Below are 24588 nucleotides of genomic sequence, written 5' to 3'. Positions count from 1 at the left end.
TGAAAATAATGGCTCCATTTTAGAAAGAGGCTATGCGAGTTATTTTGTTCTTTGGAATCTTCTAACCACTGTAAAATTCTTTTGATTAGAGGTAATTGTCAAAATCATGTCCAAATTTTCAACAAGTAGTTGAAAATTTTTCATAAAAATCGTCAATAATTACAATAATTTTATAATATAAGCATAGGAGTACATCTTAAAAAGGAGATATTTAAGCAGGAAATTGAGGGTGCCTACTGCCTACCCACATTAATCAATCGCTCAAGAATGTTGTGTATATACAGAAAATTTGACAAATAATCAAAATAAGATCTCAAGATATTGACTTTTTAAAAACGTCATAAATTAAATTATTATGATAATGAATTGACAAATGAAAAGAGGGCCATTTGGGAATTTTCTTAGCTTAGGATGGCCAGATTACGAAGTAATTGCTTCTCATCACCCAACATGTATCTTGCAATCTACCCTTGTTTTGCATTTAATGTTATTATTGATATTCATGTAGCTAGCTTAGCTCAATCCATCTCTTATCAATCCTTTTTAACACTTGGCTTACACCATGACGATTAATTGATTAGCATGTTTGTGTAAGTAATTTTGGTAGTTGAATAAAGAAATATCTGTGCCAAAAAACCGTACCTAGGACATAAGGACGACAGACAACTTAGACAATAACATGTGTTTTAGTTTTAGCTATCAACTTCTTGACCAAATTAAATTTAATTGATCGAACTACAGTTGAGTTTGGGGAGATGGTTTAGGGTTTAGGGTATCATAGAAACAATCATAATTTTTTTTTTTTTTTTTTTTTTCATATATATGTATTAAAAAAAAAAAAATCATATATAGTAAACTATACTCTTATGTTCGTTTCCTTTTGTTAGTTACTATTTGACTATTTTTCTCTCACAAAAAGATTTCAAACATAACCAATAAATAAAAACGAAGGGAATTGCTACTAATATTGAATTAACACGTACAAATATTCAATTACACAAGACACAACTATACACATACAAAACTTTCACATCAATATCTGGACCAATTAAGAAAGCTCTTGGATCACCTCATAACAAATTTGTCTTACAAGTTTGACTTCAGTTGTACGATTGGCTTAAGATTGTGAGAGTAGATTACGGTGAATGATAATTTAAATAAAGCAGCAATTATTGTTAATAGAGATGTTTTCGAGTGTGGTGCCATCTGCTATATAAGGAGCATTCGCGGACACATATTTGGTTCGATCATTATCTATGCTAGCTAGAGGTGTAACCGTGTAATAACGCCACACATGGTTAAAACTCGAAGGGGCTATCTAGGCCATGGCTCGCCCTATACGTTTAAAAATCGTGCAACGAGCTAGATTATTAGTATAAATCATTATTAAGTACACAAGAGTACAAAATTATATACTGGAGCTTTAGTTGGCCTACCATGTATACCCTCTTGCGCTCTATATCGAAAATTTCCCTTTTGTTCCCTTCTAATTCTTTCTATGATTGTCAAGTTCCTTTGTTTTTTTCCTTTCCTTTATTGCATTCTACTGTTGTCTTTTACTATTCTAAATATTGTCTTCTCCTTAATGCTTTTATGGTTTATCAATTTGTAAAGCTAAAATTATTTGATTGGAAAAAAAAATTAAAAAATAAATAAATCTTACTCCACTAGGAAAATATTTTAATCAGATTAATTCAGTTATAAAGAACAGAGTTTAAGAGTTGTGAATTAAAATGGTATAGAGTAATGGATAGCATAGAGAATATTATTCAGTGATGAACATATATATAGGTACAATAATGTCATAGAAATCAACACTCATAAGGCATAATTAATATGAGTATATGTCTAAATAATTCTACATTACAATACTTATTCTTCTTTTTCGTAATATTGCAAACAACTAAAGTTTGAACTCGACTCCAATTAGCATATATGAAGCATATCAATACATTATCTACACCCTTGCTCCAAAAACATTATAGATGGTGCTCCCATGATATATACTGCATACGGGCGTGCGCACCCGCGTTGCACACACTAGCACATGACATAATTTGTGCACATGAAATAGATCGCGTGGTTGTCATGCCTGTGCACTCACTCTTTTCACTTGTACACTCTTTAAGTCCTTAGTCTTCCATAATTTAAGACTATTGATATATTTATTAATCTATATGGTATGTCATAATGTGACACTCAGGGCCTGTTCTGATTGAATAAAGTGAGCTGAATTGAATTAAACTGAACTGAATATTTTATTAAAGAAGGAAATTAAGAAAAGAACTGAACTGAACTAATTGAAACTGAACTGAACTGAACTAATTGAAATTGAACTGAACTGAAAATAAATTGAAGAGAACAGACAATTAAACTTTTTATCTATTCTTAAACTTCTTATCTAGGAAGTATTTCACTACAAGTATATGAATTTAAAACCATAAAAGAGCTAGCACTCCAAACAACACGGAAAGACTACATGCCAATTGCATAAAAATGAAAAATGGAAAAAAAAAAAAAAAGTTCATGTATTGTGATAGCCATTAATAAAAACCACCTACTTTATAAACTATTTTGACCAAAAAAGTTGAACCTTCCAAGTGTATAGTGTACCACAAAGTTCGTTCAATTGGATTTGGCTTTCCACCAATTTCCTATTTCGGATTATAGATAGTGAGCTCAATCAATTTTGCACCTTTTTAATCCACCATGTGGGTCCCACCCCTAAAATTAAAAACGAAGGATTATTTTTGTGCACCTCTAAAAATTTCCACGCCTACATGCAATCAAAGCAACCCTGTCTGCTCAGATTACCACAATTGCAAGTGCTCTTTATAACCATGATTAATGTCATCCAACCTACTCCTTTGTTTTTAATTAATTTTATTTAAATCCATCTTACACCCCCATACCTAAGTTGCCCATGTGTTCTACATATGTAAATCAACTAGCTAGCACTAATTGCCTCTTTTGAAATTTATATGGTGACTTAACTAATATTTCTATCTATAATAACCTCTCAGTAATGACGACTTTAAATTAATCCCTACATCATTTAATTCAATTCAATTATGATTATTGCCGCTTTATTGTTTGAAATTGATTTTTTTTTTTTTTTTAAATACTAGTAGTTAACATCTCGTGAAAATTGTAGGTGGATTCATAATAATAAAACACCTGCTTCATTTTTTATGGATTATTCTTCATACATCGTTTTAAATTTCGTTTTTATTTATTATTATTTTTTTTAACGTTTTGTTGCGGCCACTCAAAAACTAAAGTATTAATAATGGTTATTTTTTTTTTCAAAATGGATAAATTTATAACATAAGCACGTCAAAAAATATGTTTAATATCATTATATATCGATGAGTACTTATAATAAAAAAAAAATTTAAGCACTTTGATTTTGATTGAGATATCAATCAATCAATACTATATACTAAAGTAATCACCAGCTTTATCACTAAAGTACACGTGTCGCGTTTATATTTAAAAAAATTCCCTCCAAAACTTTACTTCATTTTTTTTTGGTTAAAAAAATTAAGATAATGTATTTTTTAAGAAAAAATTCTACCGCCTAAGCAATAACCCAAACAATAGAACAATTACAACTACTTTAAATAAATATTTTTTTTACATTATATATAATAAAGAAAAGTGAGATAGCGGATTAAAAAAGATTATAAACAACGTAGAGTCATAGTAATTTATAAAAATAAATTAGTGAACATATGAGCGTTGCTCGGGCAAAAAACTAGTTCCAACCAATAGAGAAAGATCTAATTTATCATCCTGATATATATAAACAAATATCAAATGACAAAATCGCAAATAAATCAACAAATATATCCAGTCAACATGTCGTTTGCATAATTATATGTTTTATATCAATACATATTGGGCCTATTTCTAATAATTACGCTTTTGCCAATTGATAAACAAAAGATCAAAGAAAGTGATATTCTATAATGCGTACACATTTTGATATTTTAATTTTCCCCGCACACACACTCAAGTGACCCAACTGCCCCTCACTTGCTCTCTTAAATGCTTTCTCTTTCTTTATAAATACACATCTTCACACCCATCTCACTTTAGTCCATATCCTTACACATCTAATCACATAACAACAAACAAATCTTCAACCCCCCCAAAAAAAAACTATGAACATCATCAAACCAACAAAAGCAAGTCTCTTCCTTACTCTCCTCATCATCACAACCCTCACTTCCCTAACCCGGGCCACCCGGCCCGACCCGACTTCCAAGGGGGCCAAGGCCAAGGGCCACAACAACGGTGGCGACTTCTTCGGGCCGGGTGGCGGGTTTGGCATACCCGGGTTCAACGACCCGGGTATGTTCGGAGGCGGGTACGGATACGGATACGGGTCACCGAGCGGGGGCCACGGAAAGAGTGGGACCGTAAGGCCTAGTGTGGTGTGCAAGGAAAAGGGTCCATGTTACATGAAGAAACTAACGTGCCCTGCTAAGTGTTTTTACTCCTTTAGTAGGTCTGGCAAGGGTTATGGTGGTGGTGGTGGAGGTGGTGGTTGCACCATGGATTGCAAGAAAAAATGTAGTGCTTATTGTTAAGCTTTTATTTTATGAGTGGGAAAATTAATTAAGTGGTTGATTATATCTTTGATGATACAACAACTACTACTATAAATATATATATAATATATATGTGGACAATATAGTATATGGTATGTGATCTTATTTAAGGCTTTTGTTATATGGTCTTACTAATTAGTTCCTATTATGTTACTTTTATATGAGTAAATAGTAGGACTTTTATGATTTATATGTAGCTATATATACTTATGATGTTATTTATGGTTTTGTTATTAGTATTAGTGGTTTGTGAGGGTTTTTTTCTCTTGCCTTTTGTGTTTGCTTTGCTTTGATGTTGTGGGATGTAATATATATGGTACTGGACTACTGGTGGCATAAAGAGAGGCTATATCCTCTTGCTTTTGGGTTTTGTTTGGTTTGATCGAGGCTTGAACCGGTGTGCCCGGCACCGGGGCTGCGGTGTGAGGCAAAGCAATGTATAGGTGGTGGGTGGAGGTTCTACTTGATATTAGAAATTTATAATACTATGGAGAACTATTTAATGCTATATATAAAGCACATTTACGGGTTTAGTAATAACGTGTCAAACATAAACTATAAAGTCACAAAGATAAAAGGTTGATGATAAACTAATTTACGGGTTGTTTTTTTTTTTTTTTTTTTTTTTTTTTTTTTTTTTTTTTTAAATAAAAGGTTAAGGACCCTATTGAATCAGCACCTCTCACATATCAACACTTAATAAGAGCTCACGAATTCCCACCGTCTCTACCGGAGAGAGTGGGAGACGAGTTTTACTAGATCTTTAAGGAGTTGAAGTACATTATTGAAACGTGTTTATAAATTAGTTATTAGAAATTAGAATACGTAACATTGATTGGTATGCAATTCATCATCCGTACAAATGCAAAATATGTTACTGCCGCCTTAATGTTTCCTTGAGCTTGTATACATCCTTTTTCTATATAATTTCGTTCTTTTCATTATTATTACTTGTATTATTTTCTTAAGGTGGGTCCATCATTTTGTGTTGAACACTTCCTTTGTTAATTAATACGATGATGGTTCCACGATGGACTGCAAGAATAAATGTATTGGCTAAATTGTTAAAACTTTTGTGAGAGTAAATAGATTGATGATAAATCTTTGCCTCTTTGACGATTGCATGTACCACTCCTTTTTATACGAAAAATACAAATACAATATCTAATCTGGAGTATTCAACTTAGATACTGTAACTTTATACAAATACAATAAACTTAAATAACCGTCATAGTTATAAGATCGAAGTGATAATCTTCAAAGAGGTAAGTTTCATATAGAGATGATGACTCGAATGCATCAAAGACCATGAGAGTGTATATGCATGACATATGATCAATTAAATTTTAATGCCGCGTTCTTATTAAAGAGTCCAGGGTCTAATCGGTTTTTGTCAAAGTGTTCCGGTTTAATTGATACACTTACTTCCCAGTCATGATACAGGCAAGCCTCTAATACCACCAACATATTGTTCTCAAACAGTTGCAGACCTGTATAATTGATTAAATTCAATTTAGGTCATTTTTGATAGTTTTTACTTATTAAGTTATTAGTCATGCAATTTGGATAGGGTCACATTCAGATCTAATGTCAACCAATTCAAATAATAAGCTAATAATGGCGGTCACAATTTCTTTGGGGCCTTGTCTCATCAAGTAGGATCATTTTTCAGTTTAGGTCCCAATCAGGTCATGCGATTTAAGTACAATTTGGATTCGGCTGGAACAAGCTCAAGTTCAAGTTCAAGTCATATATTATACAGAACGATGGTAATTTCACTACCAAAAACGCGCAAATATTCTTGTTGCAATAGCAAAGAATAGCAAATATATGTAAACATACGGAGTACATTGTAGCCAGTACCATAAATTAAACAAAATTACTGTACACATTGCAGTTAAATACGCGATAACTTTGAAAATTCATCTATAGAATATGCAAATAAGAATTAATGTACCTACAACCTTTATGAAAAAAACAACCCTCTCACAATCCACTAATATGAAAAATGTGAAAAGCAAATAAAGGAACAATGATATATATAACACGTATGGAATGTGCAGCTGAAAGATGGTTTTCGTTCTCTACCATACACAAGGGGTTACTATCCTGAATCAGCACTCAGCAGTCATTGGATGGAATCAAAATGCGGCTCTCATGGCACCTCTAGCAGCCTCCTGCCTCATCTGTGCTGCCTTGCCACTGCCTCGGAAATACATGTATACTTGCTGCAATATCCATATTATTTTGACTGTTAGTGCTCCATGCAATTCGAAAATTACTTTAAAAAACCTTTAGAATTTAGAAATGAGAAGGAAGAAATAGGGGAGTGAAGAGGTAGACCTGAAGAACCCCTACGCTGATTACCGACTCAAGGCAGAATAGTCCAAATCCAATGAAGTAGAAAATCTGCAAACATAAGTTGATAGAAATTTTATCACCTCTAATATTAAGAGCATTCACAATTGACCATACTAACACCACTCTTGAAATGGAACTTTTAAAAGGATCCTTGGAGAGAACAAAGTGGTAAGGGGAAGGCAGTAATAGAATAATGCCTGAATAATATCATACCATACCTTAAACTAACGATATTTTTTTTTAACAAACTAAATTTTGGATCAAGTGATCCATATTAAAGGAAAATGTAATACAAAAATAATAAGGATTTAAAACTTACCCCAACCAAGGCATTCTGGCTAATAAGATCTATGGCTGGAAGGATTCCTCTGTTTATAAGGAAAACAAGGGTTAGTCAAATATTCTGACCACCACCCCCCCCCCCCCCCCCAAAAAAAAAAAAAAAAAGGTAATAATTTATACAACACTCACGCGAGGGATTTTCCTTTAAAGACAATAGGAGGAGCTACAGCAGAAAAAATACAGAAGCCAACGTGAATCTGCAAAAGGAAAGAATGAAAAAGAGGTGAATATATGTTTACTCCAACAGAAATCATAGCAAGCCTTACAACAGTCTTAAGAGCCTTTACCAGATAAAACAAGAAGAACCATCCGAAGTTCATGGCACTTTCAGTCCTGCTCAAATAAGGAGGTATGAAAGTTAAAAGGAAAACAAAAAAAACAATAAACAAGCACTTGAATTGTGAATAATTAAGTATCAAGTACCTGAAGGCCCGGTAAAGTGGACGATACCACAACACATAAGCACCAGGGACACCCGATATAAAGTAGATAATAGCAAGGAACCATATAGTTGCATCTGGAACAAGTCATGTATTAGACCGACTAGAAAGCCCAATATATCACAGGGTCACAGCCACAATAGTATATTTTGTATACAGCAAAAGTAGTAACTCACCACCACCCTTAATCCAAGCTGTAGTAACAGCTACAATGTTCCAGGTGAGACACAGTGTCAAACCTGCAACATTCAAACACTGACAATGTCAGAACAAGCAATCTGAAGAAGTATCAATTCGAAGACATTGTGTCTCATCAAATAGGCCAATATGAATATATCCATCAACTTATTTAAAAATATTACAAGAAAATGAGAGAAATTATGGGACAAACTATAAGAGGTGACAATCATCTACTCTTTAAAGGGATCAGTACATGTTAAAGAAGTGCGAAATTACCAGAGTATCCTTTGGATCTTTAATATGACCTACTGCGATTTAAAAACACTTTCTTATAATACACATCAACATACAAGTAAATAAAGGGCAAAAAAAGGAACAGACCTATCAGAGTTGCAAAAGCTGTGTACTGTAACTTCTGCAGATGAATTGGTATCTCATTTCCAATGTCGTGATGGATAATTGGGAAAAATGGAGGCCAATTCTTGTCCTCGATAACAATTCCAGCTGCAAAGGGAAAGTATGAATCAGCTAAAAATTGTAAATGTGGCCATCAACTATTGAACCAAAAAACACATACAATACATCAAGTCTAGCCAGGTCATATATTAGAAGGAAACCAGTAAGAAAAATCTAGTGTAAGTAGAATTAGGCAGGAAAAAGAAAAAAAAAAAAAAAAAAAAAAAAAAAAAAAAAAAAAAAAAAAAAAAAAAAAACACTAATGGTTAACATGCAAAGCAATTTAGTGTAAGCAGAATTAGGAAGAAGTAAAGCAAAAGCAACTTAGGGTCTCTCTGTTCAGTAGGCGGTTATAAATGATGGTAAACTAGCAATTTAGTGTAATGATGAATTGATGATAAACTAGCATGTAGTAATATAATTGAATGTATTTACATATACTCATTACAATTACATATACTTATTACAATTACCAGTATTTATTACCATCTAGATATCTACCAATGTAGAAACTCCAACAAATTGATAAATGAACGGCTATATAAATTTATTTATTTTTTTTTTTAAAAAAAAAAAAAAAAAAAAAAGAACGTATTTACATACTCTACATACAGTAAAAATCCAGGAAAACAGTGTCAAGCACAAAAAATAAAAGCAGCCTGGTTCCAAAGTGTCACTCTTACTACTGCATAGCAGCTTTAAATAAACAACAGAAAGAACAGCGAGGATGACTTTCAGCTAAACAATAAGCCTACCTCGTTGTGCAGCATCTTCCTTCCGTTTCAGCACCTGTATCATTGAACAAGACTTTTAATGTAACCACAAAGACAATAGAAACTAAAATCTACAAAAGAGGCCTAAATTCACTACAAAATTTACAAATGCACATTAGGCCACTGCATTCATGAATGTGTGGTACAACATGAATATGGAAACTTATGGAATTTTGTAATATTCAAAGGATTAAACAAGAAGAACAGCAAAAATTCTTAACAAGCACTAAACAAGTAAATGATTACAATAAAAAGATGAATGCATGTTGATCAAGCAAGCAAGCAACAAGGATGAAAAAAAGCCATTGTGTCGGCAAAGATTAACACAAGAACTTACCTCTTCTCTCTTTCTCAATTCAGCCTCTTTTGCCTGAAGTTCTTTCTCTTTCTTCTTCAAATCCTATATGAAAAGTCTAAGGCCATTAATATATAACTCATAAGTAGTATCCACAACAAATATTGAAAAGTGACAAGATAGCAAACAACATTCAACATGGAATTTTTTGCAGCTACCTTTCCAGAATCAAGGGGAATATCAACTGTTGCAGTAGGATTGTAAAAGTCAGCAGGCTCAGGTGGAAGAGGTGAAAGCCTTGAATTTGAGGCTGGAGGAACACTTCCAGGATTCTACACATCAAGGAGAATGTTTGTGAATCAAACAGACCATCATAGCTAACACTTGAAAACAAAGCCATGATGATCATCAATGAAAGGACTAAATTGAACAGTTCAGCTACTTGAGATAAGACAATCAACAATCACACAACTCTAAAGGCCATACTAATTTTTCAAAAAATAAAATAATTATAATAATCAAGGTAGCAAATTCATTTCAAAAAGATGATTGTGCCTAATGCTCAAGCACCTACGAGTCTTTGGTACATGGAAGACAATATGCTCTGTAACCATTAAACAACAACATTGAAGCCTCAATACCAATGATGGGGTCAGCTACATGAACAAATTATCATACAAATTGCCTTTTTTGCGTTCATATGATTTCATATATGTCCTTAGCAATTTCCAAGCCACACAGCAGATAACATATATTAATCAATCATAAATAAATAAAGCTTGCATCAGTCATTTGAAGTTATAAGGGCTCTTAGCAACTAATTTATACAACAGTACAAAATCATCTCAAGGTAACATTATTCAGCACATCCACTTAGTGTCATCGCCTGCTACTCCAGAAGTATGTGACGTACAATTAGGGGTGATAATTGTGTTAACGAGGTAAACGAGCCGAGCCTGCTCGATGCCCAGCTCGGTCAAAACTAAGTCAAAGCTTGGCTCGAGCAGTCTCATCTTGAGTTTGAGTTCCGCCTCAAATCTTAACAAGCCAAGCCCAAGCTATCCTTAGCATGGCTCAAAAGCTCATGAACAAGCTTGATCTTTTTTAACATTCATATCATTTTTAAATAAAATGATTTAAAATCCAAATTTATCTATTTACAATTGGGGTTATTGTCATATAGGGGCTTTATTTGAGAAAATTCCATTGTCAATTATAAAAACTTGATACAAACAAGTAAATTTGAGATTAGATCGAATATTTAATCGAACCCCGGGACGAGCTCGAGTTGAGCCTCGAGCCGAGCAATGTCTAAGGGGTTTTGAGCTCAAATCGAGCTCAATTTCTCAAGCTCAATGAGCTTTGATTTCGTCTCACCCCAATGTACAATAATTGTGTGGCCATTTGCACAAGATTATGATACACTTAGTTTAAACTTGCATCAGATACATCTTAAAGAGTAAAACTTAAATAATATGCACCCACATGAAAATGCTCAAAGAAAATATACCCACACAAAAAAAGGTAGTCACCAACCATACTTTATTATGGTTTAAAAAAAAAGTGTGTATATTTCAGTTTATAAAATTTCTGTTTTTGGCAAAATCAAATTAATTGTAAAACCCTAGAGAAGGTTATTTTTAATCTGGCTGCAAGAAAAGCTTGAACAATCAAAGGCTAACCTGACATGATAATACAGCTAAAATTAAACATATAAAATTGATAGCAATTTAAACCGTTTTGAATAAAATGGGGTCTCATCTTAGGTATCAATTTAGTGATTCCTACTTTGATAATGATTGAAGAAACATCCTAGGAACTTTTCCATCCCATTTAAAACAGCAAAAGAACATCATCATTCCAGTAATCAACTAACCATACCCTCATTGCCTCATATAAGTCCTTGAGGGACCACATATACTGAAATCACCCCCACAATATGCCTTAAAGCCAAAGTAATAACGGCAAACGTATAAGTCATTATGGAGAAATGCTGATTTGAAAAGATAGAACAGTACTTACAGGCATATAAAAGGCTCCTCCAGAAAAGTTTGATTGACCTGAAGCTTTGGCCTTCCTTTCTTGTTCCTAGAGATGATTAAAACATTAGTCTTTCAATCATTTCTTATATAGGAACACAGATATACAGTTAAGTAAAAGAAATAATAAAAATTTACTCCATTTTTGAAAAAAAATTAACATTTAACACACATTTTTTTGTCTGTTTAAATACTCTTTTGTGCAGGTGCCTTCTCTGACTCTTTCCATATACATGGCACCCACTAAAATGAATAAGGAGGAAGCATTGTATTTGAAAGGAAAAAGTAAAAAAGAACTTCACTGATTGACGAAGGAACAGCTATAGTTATCATGAGCCAGTATAGATTGACTAGATAACACTCCCCAACTAAGTTCGTTCAACCAAAACTTATGGGTGAAAGTATGAAGCAATGAAGCTAGTTATAAAATAAACACTAATACCCTTTATTTAATGACACCATGTCAAATTTACTCTATAACAAAAAGAAAGAAAAGAAGAAAATGAAAAGGAAAAAAAAAAACCATATAAAAGATAATGAAGCAGTTAAATAAAATTTAATGGATTGCTACAATGCTATCTGTCACAGCTTTATAATAGACAGAAAAAAATGAGGCAAATAGCCTTATTTACGGCTTAATAAAATGTCTTCACAATACTCTCCTTGGATTCAACCAGCTTTCCTCTATTGCCACCCACCATGTTCGCTGCGTCATTTAATTACAAGCATGCAACCAAATAATGCTACCAGGAGAAGGCGAGCAACAACTACTTTCAATACCAGTGACCACATTAACTAACCATTACAAGATTTACTTGATCTATTATACCAATGTAATCAACAAAGCATTATGAAAAACACTAAATAAGCCCCCCTCTAACCAATAAAAGAAGAATAAAGCTAAACTGTATTAAAAATATAATCAATCAACATATACATTAGCTTACTAAATCATGAATCACAGTAAATTAACACTTCTATTAATGGCAACTAGAACGATCGAAGGGGAAAGATAGAGAGGGGGGAAGATGGAACTCCAATTTCCATCCAAATCTCCCCGAAGTTGAATCCCTCCTTCTGCCCCCCCCCCCCCCCCCAACCCCACGCACACAAACACACCTTGTCCCAAGCTCTTATATAGAAAAGGGAGCTTGTTTCCCTTCTTTTCCCTTCTCTCTCATTTCAATCATTTCCTCTTATCAGACAGTGTAGCAGCAAAGCTTGTTTCCAACATCAGCGGACGGTTCAATTTATAAAAAGATAATTTTTTTATAGTAACCATTAAAGTCAAATTAAACTTTACCTTTCCTATACCAACATTATTAGTCATATCACTAATTTACTATAATCGTAGAAATTTTAACTAGGCATCCTATGCTCAAAACAAATCATAACGTACCCCTACATTTTTTTTTAAATGCCTGAGAAACCAGACCAAATACAACCACACGATAATAATCACACCCATTTCAAAGTAGCCACATTTCCCCAAATCACCATAAACAGTTCCAGGAGCCTAAACGACCACCAAAGTCATCCGAACACAAGACACGAGAATCAATCATCCGTGTGGAATGCCGACATGGATCCGAAGATAGGCCGGCTAAAATACCATAAACTACCATCAATCCATGGTCCAACCAACACTTCTACAGTGTGGTGCAATATTGCATCAAAATGTTCAATGATCCGATACAATGTTTTGAGATCGATCACTAATCAACATATTACAACCAATAACGATACCCAATCCAAACATCAAAAATTCAAATACATTACCTAATTGTGAACATAAAGTTCACATTTTTAAGGGAATCAACGCGAATTACTCACTTCACCGATTTCAACTGAAGTAAGAACAACAAAAAACTGACCCTAGATCTAATAAATCTCGATACCCAAGAACCAAAAAAAACCCCAAAATCAAATATTACCTAAAAATTCAATCAATCAAAAGAGAATCTACCCTTTTAGCGGCAATCAAACTAAAACCAGATTAAAAATCAAACAAATACGAAAATTAAAAAGGCAAAAACGAAGATAAGGGTTTGTGTATTTGTGAGTGATGAAAACTTACAGAGAAGGGATTGACTTCTTCTTCTTCAAAAGGGTTTGGATCGTAACGACCGGCCATTTTTGAGATCTTCAAAATGAAAGCAAAATCTGAGGAATAAAAACCCCAATCTCAAATAATCAACAGAATTTTAGAGAGAGAATGAATTGAAGAGAAAGCAAAGGAAAAAATAAAGGGTGGTTTTGTTGAACAAGGAAATTTAACCAAATTTTGACGAGGAGAGGTATATTGTATATTTGGTCAGCGTTTATTTTTAACAGGACTTTTCTGATACGACTCATACGATTGTGAATTTGTGATTTGTAAGTGTTTACATTTTTTGTTTTTTTTTTTTTCTTAAGAAATATTATACTCTCTCCGTTTTTAAATACTTGTCCCATTTCTCTATGAACGAATTTTTAGAAGAAATTGGAGAAAGTAAAAAATATAAAAGTAGTGGGATAGTTGAAAGGATTAAAAATTGTAAAAAACAAACGTAGTTAAGAGAATTGGAGGAGAGAAAATATATAATTACTCGTGATAAAATATGATTTATGTTGTATCCCGTAGTTGAGAGAAATGAATTAGATAATGTAAAAGTTTTCCAAATAAAGAAATGGAACAAACATTTAAAAACGGTCGAAAATGGAAAGTGGAGCAAGAACAAATGAAAATTGAAAATTTATCAAAATTTATACAGAGAGAAATTATATTTTACTAACAAAACAAGTTAAGGAAATTACCAAGAAATTAGTAATGGAATTTTTTTTTGCATGAAATACAATCTTTAACGGGATGTAAATATCATGTTAACCAAACTAGAACCTAAAACACTATCAAACTAATCTAGTTTATTTTGCTTTTCTCGTGTCTTTGTGAATTGCTATGTTGTCACACTTTCTCTTCTTTGTTATGTTATGTTATTTATTTATTTCCAAAAACATTTCATCATATCCAGATTCAATTTCACGTTATATGATTATACCGAGTATGATTTTTTAGGGATAAAAATCAATCTAAATGGTTTGTGAACTTTTATAGTTAGCTCGAAATTTTCAAGAGTTAAGCAAAACAAACAGGTCATGTATAAGCTCGAATTTTTCAAAAGTTAAGCAAAACAAACAGCTCATGTATAAGCTTAAAATTCGCCCTTTTGTAATGTTAAAATAGTGTAATTCATCATACATATTTTGCGCAAATAAACCATAGTTTATAAAATATTTGTACGGAGTAGTATAAAAATTGCATTATTTGAAAGAAAATGGTAGTACTTGTGAGCAACTTTGATTTTAAAGCGGTGCAGCCCAAAAAGTAAAAATAGGAGGCGTACGAAGATTTGCTTTGGCCTTTAAAAGTTTGATGCGCTTCTAGAATAGTCTAGAAATAGAAACCGCTTTCAAAGAAACTTATTTATTTCTATTAAGGAACTATTTTCATTTCCGCATTCCACCTTTTGTCCTTTTGTCTAAAAATAAGCAACCATTAACACGTTTTATTAATTAGTATAACACGTATCTTGTTATAATGAAATAATCACAGGATGACAAGATTTATCACCATAATACACAAATTACACCTAAATTGTGAGCAGTAAGCACTAATAGTAGCTTTGATGCTAAATAAACCGTGCTAACCGGTATTCGAATACGAACTATAGGCACATCTTGCCAAGTATAGTGATCTAGTGATGGTTGTTAGTTTGTTACAAGTCTTACAACTTCTAGGCAGTAGCAGGTGTAACAAATTCAACAATAGCATGGTATTAGTGTCAGCAACAGCTTTAGCATGTCAGCAACTAGCTATAAAACTTATACTAATAATAGTTAAAAGCAGTCGCTTGTTTGTTTAGTATAAAATTCCCTGAGCTGACAAAAGATCAGCAAGGAATTCAGAATCAGATAATTCAGACACCAATGACCGATCTTCCAGCTCCTCGCGTACATTAAAATATAGCAACCATTTTCCATATATAAAAAGAACCAAGGTAAGGAGTGAAATGAATGTTCAGTCTATCATATACAAACAGGCAAGTAAAAAAATGAATTAATTGATGTGGTCCTGTAAATAGACAGCACCAGCATTACAAGAAAGAAATATGTAAGCTATAACAAAATAAGCGATTCTAAGAGCACATGAACCTCTAAGTTCCTAGGTGAATTCCCGGAAACATCTATAGCACTATGTTGAAAATTGTTATTCACAGTCGATATAAACATCTCGTTACCAACTTCTTTTCCCTCGTGTTTTTCTAGTTCTAGAGAACAAATTAAACCAGCTATTTGTTGAATATGGATCCACCCAACTACTATCCTTCTTGACAGCTCTCTCCCATCGTTCTTTAAATACTTTAAGCTCAGAAGTTGATTGCCTGCGAATCTGCTCCATTCACAAAATGTAAGAATGTTATTCTCTAGCGCATCCCAGTTACCACATTTGTTACTTTATAGAGAGATAGCTGAGCCTTTAAGAGTGCTCCAATTCACTCTAAATCTGAAGCCCGCATCATTCCCCTACCCCAAACTCCCATATAAATAGGCTAAAGAACTCAAAAACAAAATCAAGTATATGTTTCCGTAAAGTAATAACAATTACCTCCACACGAGAATCAACGCCTGAATGTTTCTGCTTTATCACCTCCACATGACTATCAACGCCCAAGTGTTTCTGCTTCATAAGGAACAAAAGAAAGATTATTTAGCTATTACAAGCATAAATGACAAGCAGCGAGTTGGATAGCCAGAAAGTTAATTACCTTTGTGGTGTCTAATGACTTCGAAACCTGCGTGAAGATTGTCAAATGTCAATACAACCAAGAAAAATGTATGGACCATGTATTCAAGAAAAGACCAGCCAATCTCAAATACGAGTTCTCACAAAAAGCATGAGAAAAAATTTGAGGAGTTTGTTTTGTTGGCCCAACCATAATGGTGATACATGTGGAGCTAGCCTTATTGTAGAACTCCAATTCATAACACACAGGTCATTCATAGAGCACAATATAAATTTGAGCAAACCTTTTTAGCCGATGAACCACCGAGAGTTTGTATGCCTTGATGAACAACATATTCACTATCAATTATGCCCACCCTCTTTGTCCTATCACCCTGTCAATTGTGAACGAATTTAAAGAATAAGGGTTGTAGAACAATAGAAAAGATGATGAGCAGAGAATTAGAACTTGAGGTATGAGGATATAACTATATCAAGTTAAATTTAAAAAAAAAAAATTCACCAACATTAACATTAACAGGGATAACTTGAAAGCAGGTTTTCAGACTGAAAGCTAAATGACTTCAATGACATCAACAATCATGTAGCATGGATTCTGCCGAAGTGGGGTAAAAATGTATTATGTATGCAAGCCTTTTAAGTAAGACTCGCTGATAGGCTGTTTCTAAAAGAAGACAACATAATTATTTTCCAGAAAAGGGATCGTGTAGACATAAAAAGTCTCATTTGCAGTAGCAGTAAAATGGAGAGAGGGGCGTAACAGTTTAGGCAAAAATATAGAGGTCCATAAGCAGGATCAGTTCCTCACCTGTGCACAATAACCAAGCTTCATGTCCAATCCCCAGCCATGAACAAGATCATTCTGAAACAAGGCAGAAAACCATTTGTCATGATATGCATCAGCTTGAACTTATTGAGGGGGTCATAACAATAGAACTTGGGTCAACCTTTATCGAGGGCAATAAGATAAGAGTTAACGTTAAATTTGTGATTCCCCTCTATAGGTACCTTCTGCAATTTATGGTAGATTGGTGAAAGCCAATCAACTAAACAATTACTATCTCTGAGTTTGCACGGACTCCAATGCAAAATTTGTTTACGGGCGTTAAATGCATAGAGAAAGATAGCAATCCATGTGATGGATGAGGAGAGAGAGAAAGAGAGAGAGAGATGACACCTTAAAAAGGAAAGAAAACATTCTTTGCACATAATGTGTAGCAGCTGTTTTTAGTAAATTTTGCACATAATATGAAATGGAGGTAGTATTATCTACTCAAAATCATAGATTAGATATACACTAGAGTTTCAGTTTCACCACAGCACTAATTCAAGGTAGCATGTAGTACAAGTAGACAATTCTTATACCCTTCAAGTTGCAATATATGTATACCTGTATAAGATGCCAAGTACAACGCCAAGCTGACCTCGAAAATACAGGGGCCATGCCTTCCACCCACCTACAGACCAGATATTAATCGAAAAGATGAGGTTGCTAAACCACACAAGAAAATTGACACTGAACTATAAGCAACAGACTACTACTGTCAACAGTAAGAAACCACAATTACTGTCAACATTTATTTGAACCACATGAATAAAAAATGGTAATCACTTTAGTCATGACTCATGAACTCATGGTACACAATGAACAGCAACATTTCAGCCATAGCAATGATCAACCCAAAATCTTCAACATTTCACCAATTGCCTCAGTCCACCCCCAAAAACTTCTCTTTAAAAAACCCTGGCATTACATAAAAGCAAATCTGTATGTTCCCTACCCCCTAGGCCTCTACCCCTACACAATTCATGTCATTGTTATCTGCACTGTATTTCTTAATACAGTTGATATATCACCACTAACTGACAACTTCACAAGCATATGATTAAGTCCCTAAACTCCCTACAGCATCATTTCATACATTATTTTTCTTCCAACCAAAAAGTATTAATCTAAATATCATTAAAGCTTGGCTAATACTATGATGCTAGCCCAGCAAAATATATAACAATGCCTCCTACATGGCTTTGAAAGTTCATGAAAACCTCAACATCCAATTTTTCCCAAATTAAAAATTTTGCACACCATGTTAAACATTCTTTCCATCCATTTTCCTGTTCAAATTAAAAAGGTAAACAAGCTATTCCAAATTTTACAAGGTGGCAAGGAAACAAGCAGAAAATATAAATTTAAAGCATAGCAAACCCAAAGATTGAACTAGGTGTGTATAGTATTCTTGAAATTTGCATACACTTACCCAGTGCAAGGTGGCCCCATGCTAGAACTTGTACATTTTGTAAAACCCCTATAATCATAAATTCTCCTGCATAAAGAGGCAGAGGAATTCAACAAAAAGCTAACCTACTCTAATAGATCAGAGAAATGGAAACATAGATCAGCCCAGTTACCTATGGAACCTCTTTGTTTTTTTACGAATCGTAATACGATGATGTATTTCAGTCGAGTTGGGGTCCAAAGCTGGCTGAGATATCTCGAACCTCTCAGCTTTCACGATATTCAAGTACCTATGGCAAAATAGGAAAAAGGTTTTACAACTTTTACAGAGGGGCAAAGGGATAGTATACCTTTCAATTACAAGCAAATACATCCCCTTCTCCCCAGGTCAAGCTTCCAAAAATATGGCGCGAAGAGCATATTAAAAGGAAACCAATGCATTATAGCTAGGATTTCTTATAACATTACAAGCATAATGCAAAAACATCAAAATTCCTTCTGCTTTTTGGATTACAATCAGAAATAGTTTGTCTTATAGAAACTAGTTGCCAAAAGAAGTCCCAAGTACTACTGGTGTCATAAGTAAATTAGCATACCTTCCAGGATGAAAGTGTCGCACTCCTAGGTCTTCATCCCAGAGAAATATGTAGTCATAGATAGAAACAATGTCTGGATGTAGAAAGCGTTTGGCAAACCACCTAAATACAACCATTGAACAATAATTATACAAAGTAAGGACCATTACTCCCACACAAAATCTAAGAAAAGGAGAGCAATATTAGTAGAAAATGTGACAGGAGTAAAATTAATCTGTAGCATATGAAGCCCACATCTGAATACCATTTTTAAAAAACCAAACGATATATTGACTATAGCATTCATCACCACGACTATAACTGACTTCCTTCCACCAACCATCTTGGCACAAAAAATACAATAACATTCAACATAATCTCATATGAAGTTTTTAAAATCATTAACACCATCACTGACCCCTTCTAAGCTCATGTAATAAACAAGATTAACTACCCACCTCTCTGCCAGTCTAATTAAAAAACAAGGAAGCGGAACTCAACTCAAAATTGCAATACCGAGCAGAATCATAGCACATGTAAAATGACAGGATACCAAATCAAAATCATGCTACATCTGGCAAAAAGTAATAAATACACAGTAGTGATATCTGAAAGCAAGGCATGGAGTTTGAGGAAGACAGATATTGGAGCCCTTACCACTTTGTTTGATTCTGTGCAGCCACGTGAATAGCCTTGTTACTCCAATCTAAATCCCACCAGCTGTTCATGTTGCCATCGTAATGAAATAGCATAATTGTAAAATTTTCTGCAAGAAACTGAAGTAAAAAAGGTAAGCCTGGACAAAAGTAAAAGAAATATAATATGTCTATCGATTTTAATCAATGGTAGATGACTATTTACCTTCTGAACTATAGAGTCAACATTATGTTTTTGTTTAATACCAGCAGCAATTGCTAGCAAGTTATGAGAGCTGGAATCATCAACCTAGAAAAACAAACATCAATCAGATGAGCAAAATTTATGTTGGTAGAATACTTCTGCTCTTTATTGATGCCACATTCAAAAGAAGGAACTGCAGTTCCAGATTGTTAAAAAGAGGTCAAACTTTGCTAGCTAGCAACTTAGCTTCCAGGAAAAATAGGGGGGGAGGAAGAGAACAAAGAGCAAAGAGCATAAGAAACATGAAGAAAACACAGGCTGGTAAAAAGTTAATACTACGTAGTAGCTCAATGAAATGTAGTTTTTTTTTTCTTTATTTTGGTAATATACACAAAGCCAGCTGTCTCATTGAGAGGTGCACAAGAAACTAATTCTGACCTTTTCCCTTGAATGAGACCACAAAGGCTTCAACTCCAGATCTGATCTTGCTTGAACAATGCCTTTAGGCAAATTATCCAACTCTAATGTCCTTAAATTCTACAATAACCAAAATATTATATATATATATAAAAAATATGTGTTTACACAATAGAAAAAGAAAAACAACAGCTCAAAATCATTCTAGAGATGCAAAAACCCATCAAATTACCTCTGTGTTACCAAATGGATGCCTTTCAGCGTCAATCTGAAAAGACAAAAACAAAGAAAGAGATCAAATTTAGCATACAGCAGGCATAGTTCCAAATCCCTTCCATTATCAAGAAAACTTGTAGAAAACCCAATGGCAATAGGTACTAAATGATGATAGCCAAATGCCTCAAGATAATTTAACAACGAACAAAATCTACAAGAGGTGAGAACAGATTATTTAAAGTAAAACAAGGAAATTTGTAACATTGCACCTCTGTCTGGTGATACTGGTAATTTGTAGTTCTGTACACAATGAACATCATCGCTATACATACAAATGCCATGAAAGCTAGTTGTCCCATCCTGAATCCATGTGCTCCATGTGGTCCCTACAGGAGCAAAGTTCAAGTTAAAATTCTAAGATCTGAATTTCAAAGTTTTCCATACACAGCTACTCTGAGAAGAAAAAAAAAAAAAAGAGAGAGTTCATGGTGCAAACTTTACCCCATCAGACAGGGCAGACTTCTTTCTAGGTAACCATCTCCATGATTTAAATGTCTTCATAGACATTCAAGTTTACCCTAGCTTCTTCTCATAACAAACTGCAGCGAGGAATGAATAAGAAATTATTGTCATAAGATATTCACAGCATGCACCTGAATGGCTGAAACTACCACTTCTTCCATCCCTTATTTTTCTAATTAAGAGTGAGGAAAGGAGGTTGCAACAAACTTGTAATATCTAATTCCATTTGTTTACTTCATATAAAAGATTACTAATCAAGGAAAACTTCGTGAAAATACGAAAACAAAAATAAATACATGTAAACAAAATACAACCATTTTTAATATTCTTGACTGATTAGGGAGAAGGATGTGACTTCTGAACATCTCAAGGTGCCAATAACGCAAGATACATAACTGTTATAATCAATTTCTCACGCCTCAAAATCACAAGTTTACAGAAGGTAAACAGCTAAGTTGAAGGCGAAGCGACTAAGACCGAAAACATGTGTATCAGCAGCAAGAGCAAAGTAAACAGAATTCACATTTATTTTTGCAGAAATCACACAACACTTGTGACAAACTCAAGTGATTAAAAAGCCAATAAATTTGAAGGGTAAATCTAATGAGAAAGCAACATAGATTTCTACTGAATTGGCAAATATCTTAAACCCTCAAGAAACCACCAATCTAAAAACAGCAAACACCTACTACACGAATCATAGGATAAACACATGCATAGCATTACACTTTAATTAGTAGCAGTTACATCTACAGCTCTAAACTGCAGACGCCACCTAAATTAATTAGTTAGCGTGTTTCGTATCCCAGATCAAATCCCGTCTACATCACTCCCTTTGCGAAGACTCCTATAACCCGGAAACTAAAAATATGTTATGTTTCTTAATTCGGTGAAAACTTAAGAGAGTGATAATCCTACCAAAAACCCCAAAAAATGCAAAATAATATTCAAAACCCACCAAATACGTTAACCTACAAATCCAATTAATTTCAATTTTCACCAAATTATAACCAACTCAATAATAAATTGATAATGATAATTCTATTTCTATACACCTCACCACCTACTTATTAATCAAATTAGTTGCCCACTAAAACGAAATAAATCTTAATTGCTATAATTACGAACCATACTCTTGTCCACTTTTTTTAATAATAAAATCCCACTTTAAGTTAGGTAAACTAATTTTATTTAATTCCAAAAAATAATTTATATGTTCCGCCGCATTATTATATTTCAAATTACGAAATATGAATTACAATTAATCACACGAAAATACAAAAATTAATGCGAAGAATCATTAATTACATTAAATCAACAAAACTCAGAAACATGGATCTTTTAGATTTAATGCATGGAATAAAATCAAGCTTTAAAAAAAAAATCGAGATCAAAATCAGAAACAAATCACACAAAATTTGAAATAACAATGACAATTGAAATACCTGAAGATTCTTCTAGAAGAACAATAACAACAACAATGACGACAACAATAACAACAATTGGTTAGATTTGAAAATTGGATTGAAGTGCAACAACCGACTGAACGAATGAAGGTAACGAGTCGACTCAGTGAGTGACGAAACGATTCAAGCGAGTGAGTTGGAAAAGAGAGACTGAATTTGAGGAGAGAAGAAGAAGAAGTGGTGAAAATATTCAAGATTTTTTTTTTTTTTTTTTTTTTTTTTGGTGAGTGAATATTTTTGTAATTAGTCACTCTAGAAAGGAATGAATAGCATGGAATAAGCTGTTTATGTTGTGGTTTTCTCTCTCTTCTAGATTGTTAGCTTTGTTAATTTTGCTATTTTTGGATTTGTTTAAGTGACCTTTATAGGGATTTTTTTTTTAACATTTTCTGAGGAAAATAGACTAATGTTGTTGTTGGGCTTCTTGTTTAAGGGGGGAATTCGGGTAATTGGGTCCGGTTTAATAAGGTCAAATCTAATACATATATGAGAGTTTTTTCCCGATTTTTTATAGAGCCACGTAAGATTTAATTTTTTGAGCGCGTCATGTAGGATAATAAATTTTAGTGGTAACCAATTAAATACGAGATTATTAATTTCTTTTAGAATTAAATACGAGATTATTAATTTCTTTTAGAATTAAATAATTTAAGTAATACATAGGCAAAATTGGCGAATGAGATTTTCCATTTTAAATTAATTAAATATAAAATACTATCTTTTGATATCAGGAATTTTATTTAAATGTATAACAAATTTTATCATGTATATATATATAATTATTTTTAAAAATTCAAACAAATTGTGCATCGCACGGGTTTCATCTAGTATGATTTTAAACTTAAGACGTGTTAAATGATTTTGTTCATACAAATTGGAATTTGAATTAGGTTAATTTGCTTCGGTTTCGAATTGTGTTGCATGAGTTAGTTTTTTCAACTCTAGCTGTTTAACTTGGCTTGTAGACTTTGTACAGAAGGAGTTAATGGTGAGTTTGGGTGCGGGTTATTTTTGAATTGTGTAATTTTGGCTTGAATATGATTACTAATTTTTTTAAATGCTTTAATAGTTCATATGATTTATGGAAATTTATGAACCAATGTATGCATACTTGTACAACTTTGGCCTTGTTTGGTAAACAATTACTTTTGGTTAACATTCTAAAAATTCTAGGGTTTTTCTAAGATATGCCCCTAAGGTAGTCGAGTTTTTAAGGTGTACCCATTCTTTTTCAAATTTCTAAGTTGTGCCCCTCAACTTACTACCATTAATAAATGGTGTCCTCCTTGGGACTTCCACGTCACCTAAAGTTAACTATAAATTTAATAAAAAGATGATAAAAGGTAAGGAAATGATACGAGAAAGAAATCTTAACCACAACAACCCTAATAACGAAAACTAAAGCCACGAAATCACGCTCTCAATTAAATTTTAAATAACTAATAAGGGTACATTTTAGTATTGATAAGAAGTTGAAGGGCACGGCTTAGAAACTTGAAAAAGCATGGGTACACCTTAGAAACTCAACTACCTTAGGGGTATAGCTAAGAAAAACCCAAAATTCTATTATGGCTTTACCGACAGGTTGAAAAGCTAGCTTTTACGCCTAAATGCTATTTGGAACAGTGTTTTTTTTTTTTTTTTTTTTTTTTTTTTTTTTTTTTTTTTTGTATAAGTTGTTAATAACATCCAACAAACCTTTTATATCAGACGTGTTTTAACAAACTAGAAAGTCAAAACGATACAATGTAAAAGTCAATACATGTAAGTATACAACTGATCAAATCAACCGACAGCCAACAACTAATTACCAAATTAGACCTCAGTAGAGCTATACTGAAATTAGTCACTTATTTTTGAATTTAACCAAATAATGATTTTAAAGTCAAAAAAGAAAGCCATGTAAAATCCAAAAAAAATTTAATTGAAGGGTTTGTTTGTATTGTAAAAGTTCTAAAAATCTTGTCTTATTCCACTTCTTTGAGAAATCCAAATGTTTTTTGGATTGATTGAGTTAAAAAATTCTGAATT

The 24588-nt window shown here is 33.2% G+C and overlaps 3 protein-coding genes across 5 annotated transcripts; 1 reads left to right on the top strand and 2 right to left on the bottom strand.

Moving 5' to 3' along the window:
• Window positions 1-4166: 4166 nt before the first annotated feature.
• Window positions 4167-4595, top strand: LOC145637231 (uncharacterized). The gene has a single exon (XM_081688707.1). The coding sequence runs from the start codon at window positions 4167-4169 to the stop codon at window positions 4593-4595; it is 429 nt and encodes a 142-aa protein (XP_081544833.1).
• A 1918-nt stretch (window positions 4596-6513) lies between these two features.
• On the bottom strand, window positions 6514-13802 carry LOC145636302 (secretory carrier-associated membrane protein 1-like). The gene is made up of 13 exons (XM_081687825.1): window positions 13580-13802; window positions 11486-11551; window positions 9682-9795; window positions 9506-9568; window positions 9151-9184; window positions 8321-8443; window positions 7936-7998; window positions 7743-7836; window positions 7607-7652; window positions 7449-7516; window positions 7297-7345; window positions 6960-7025; window positions 6514-6844 (listed from the first exon to the last, which is right to left on the bottom strand). Exons 1-13 carry the CDS (start codon window positions 13634-13636, stop codon window positions 6758-6760), a joined length of 930 nt encoding a protein of 309 aa, XP_081543951.1. The 5' UTR covers window positions 13637-13802; the 3' UTR covers window positions 6514-6757.
• Window positions 13803-15572: 1770 nt separating this feature from the next.
• Window positions 15573-22896, bottom strand: LOC145635263 (uncharacterized). Of its 3 annotated transcripts, none has more exons than XM_081686550.1 (16): window positions 22537-22896; window positions 21071-21168; window positions 20839-20955; window positions 20586-20621; window positions 20375-20473; window positions 19958-20041; window positions 19754-19872; window positions 19118-19219; window positions 18695-18811; window positions 18544-18609; window positions 17676-17742; window positions 17094-17147; window positions 16570-16659; window positions 16308-16334; window positions 16148-16222; window positions 15573-15931 (listed from the first exon to the last, which is right to left on the bottom strand). In XM_081686550.1, the coding sequence occupies exons 2-16, from the start codon at window positions 21134-21136 to the stop codon at window positions 15776-15778; spliced, it is 1275 nt and encodes a 424-aa protein (XP_081542676.1). In that variant the 5' UTR covers window positions 21137-21168; window positions 22537-22896; the 3' UTR covers window positions 15573-15775. The 3 variants fall into 3 exon arrangements, with proteins under 3 accessions (XP_081542676.1, XP_081542678.1, XP_081542677.1); XM_081686552.1 differs by having other exon boundaries at window positions 16148-16219; XM_081686551.1 differs by lacking the exon at window positions 22537-22896 and adding an exon at window positions 21406-22194.
• Between the last annotated feature and the right edge of the window lie 1692 nt (window positions 22897-24588).

This window comes from Chenopodium album, chromosome 6 (assembly GCF_948465745.1).
Source record: "Chenopodium album chromosome 6, dcCheAlbu1.1, whole genome shotgun sequence".
Classification (NCBI taxonomy): Eukaryota; Viridiplantae; Streptophyta; class Magnoliopsida; order Caryophyllales; family Amaranthaceae; genus Chenopodium; species Chenopodium album.
Note: the sequence above shows the minus strand (reverse complement) of the source record. Positions and strands in the feature narration are given on the sequence as shown.

What these genes read in the sequence shown, in the direction of transcription:
- LOC145637231 (XM_081688707.1), top strand. Translation starts at nt 4,167, where the DNA reads ATGAACATCATCAAACCAACAAAAGCAAGTCTCTTCCTTACTCTCCTC.
- LOC145636302 (XM_081687825.1), bottom strand. Translation starts at nt 13,636, where the DNA reads ATGGCCGGTCGTTACGATCCAAACCCTTTTGAAGAAGAAGAAGTCAAT. An exon ending in TTCCCCTTGATTCTGGAAAG is followed by an intron (nt 9,569 to 9,681) that starts GTAGCTGCAAAA and finishes CTTTTCATATAG; the next exon opens with GATTTGAAGAAGAAAGAGAA. An exon ending in AGCTTTTGCAACTCTGATAG is followed by an intron (nt 7,999 to 8,320) that starts GTCTGTTCCTTT and finishes TGAATGTTGCAG; the next exon opens with GTTTGACACTGTGTCTCACC.
- LOC145635263 (XM_081686550.1), bottom strand. Translation starts at nt 21,136, where the DNA reads ATGTCTATGAAGACATTTAAATCATGGAGATGGTTACCTAGAAAGAAG. An exon ending in GTACTTGGCATCTTATACAG is followed by an intron (nt 17,148 to 17,675) that starts GTATACATATAT and finishes GCCTTGTTTCAG; the next exon opens with AATGATCTTGTTCATGGCTG. An exon ending in AGTCATTAGACACCACAAAG is followed by an intron (nt 16,223 to 16,307) that starts GTAATTAACTTT and finishes TTCCTTATGAAG; the next exon opens with CAGAAACACTTGGGCGTTGA.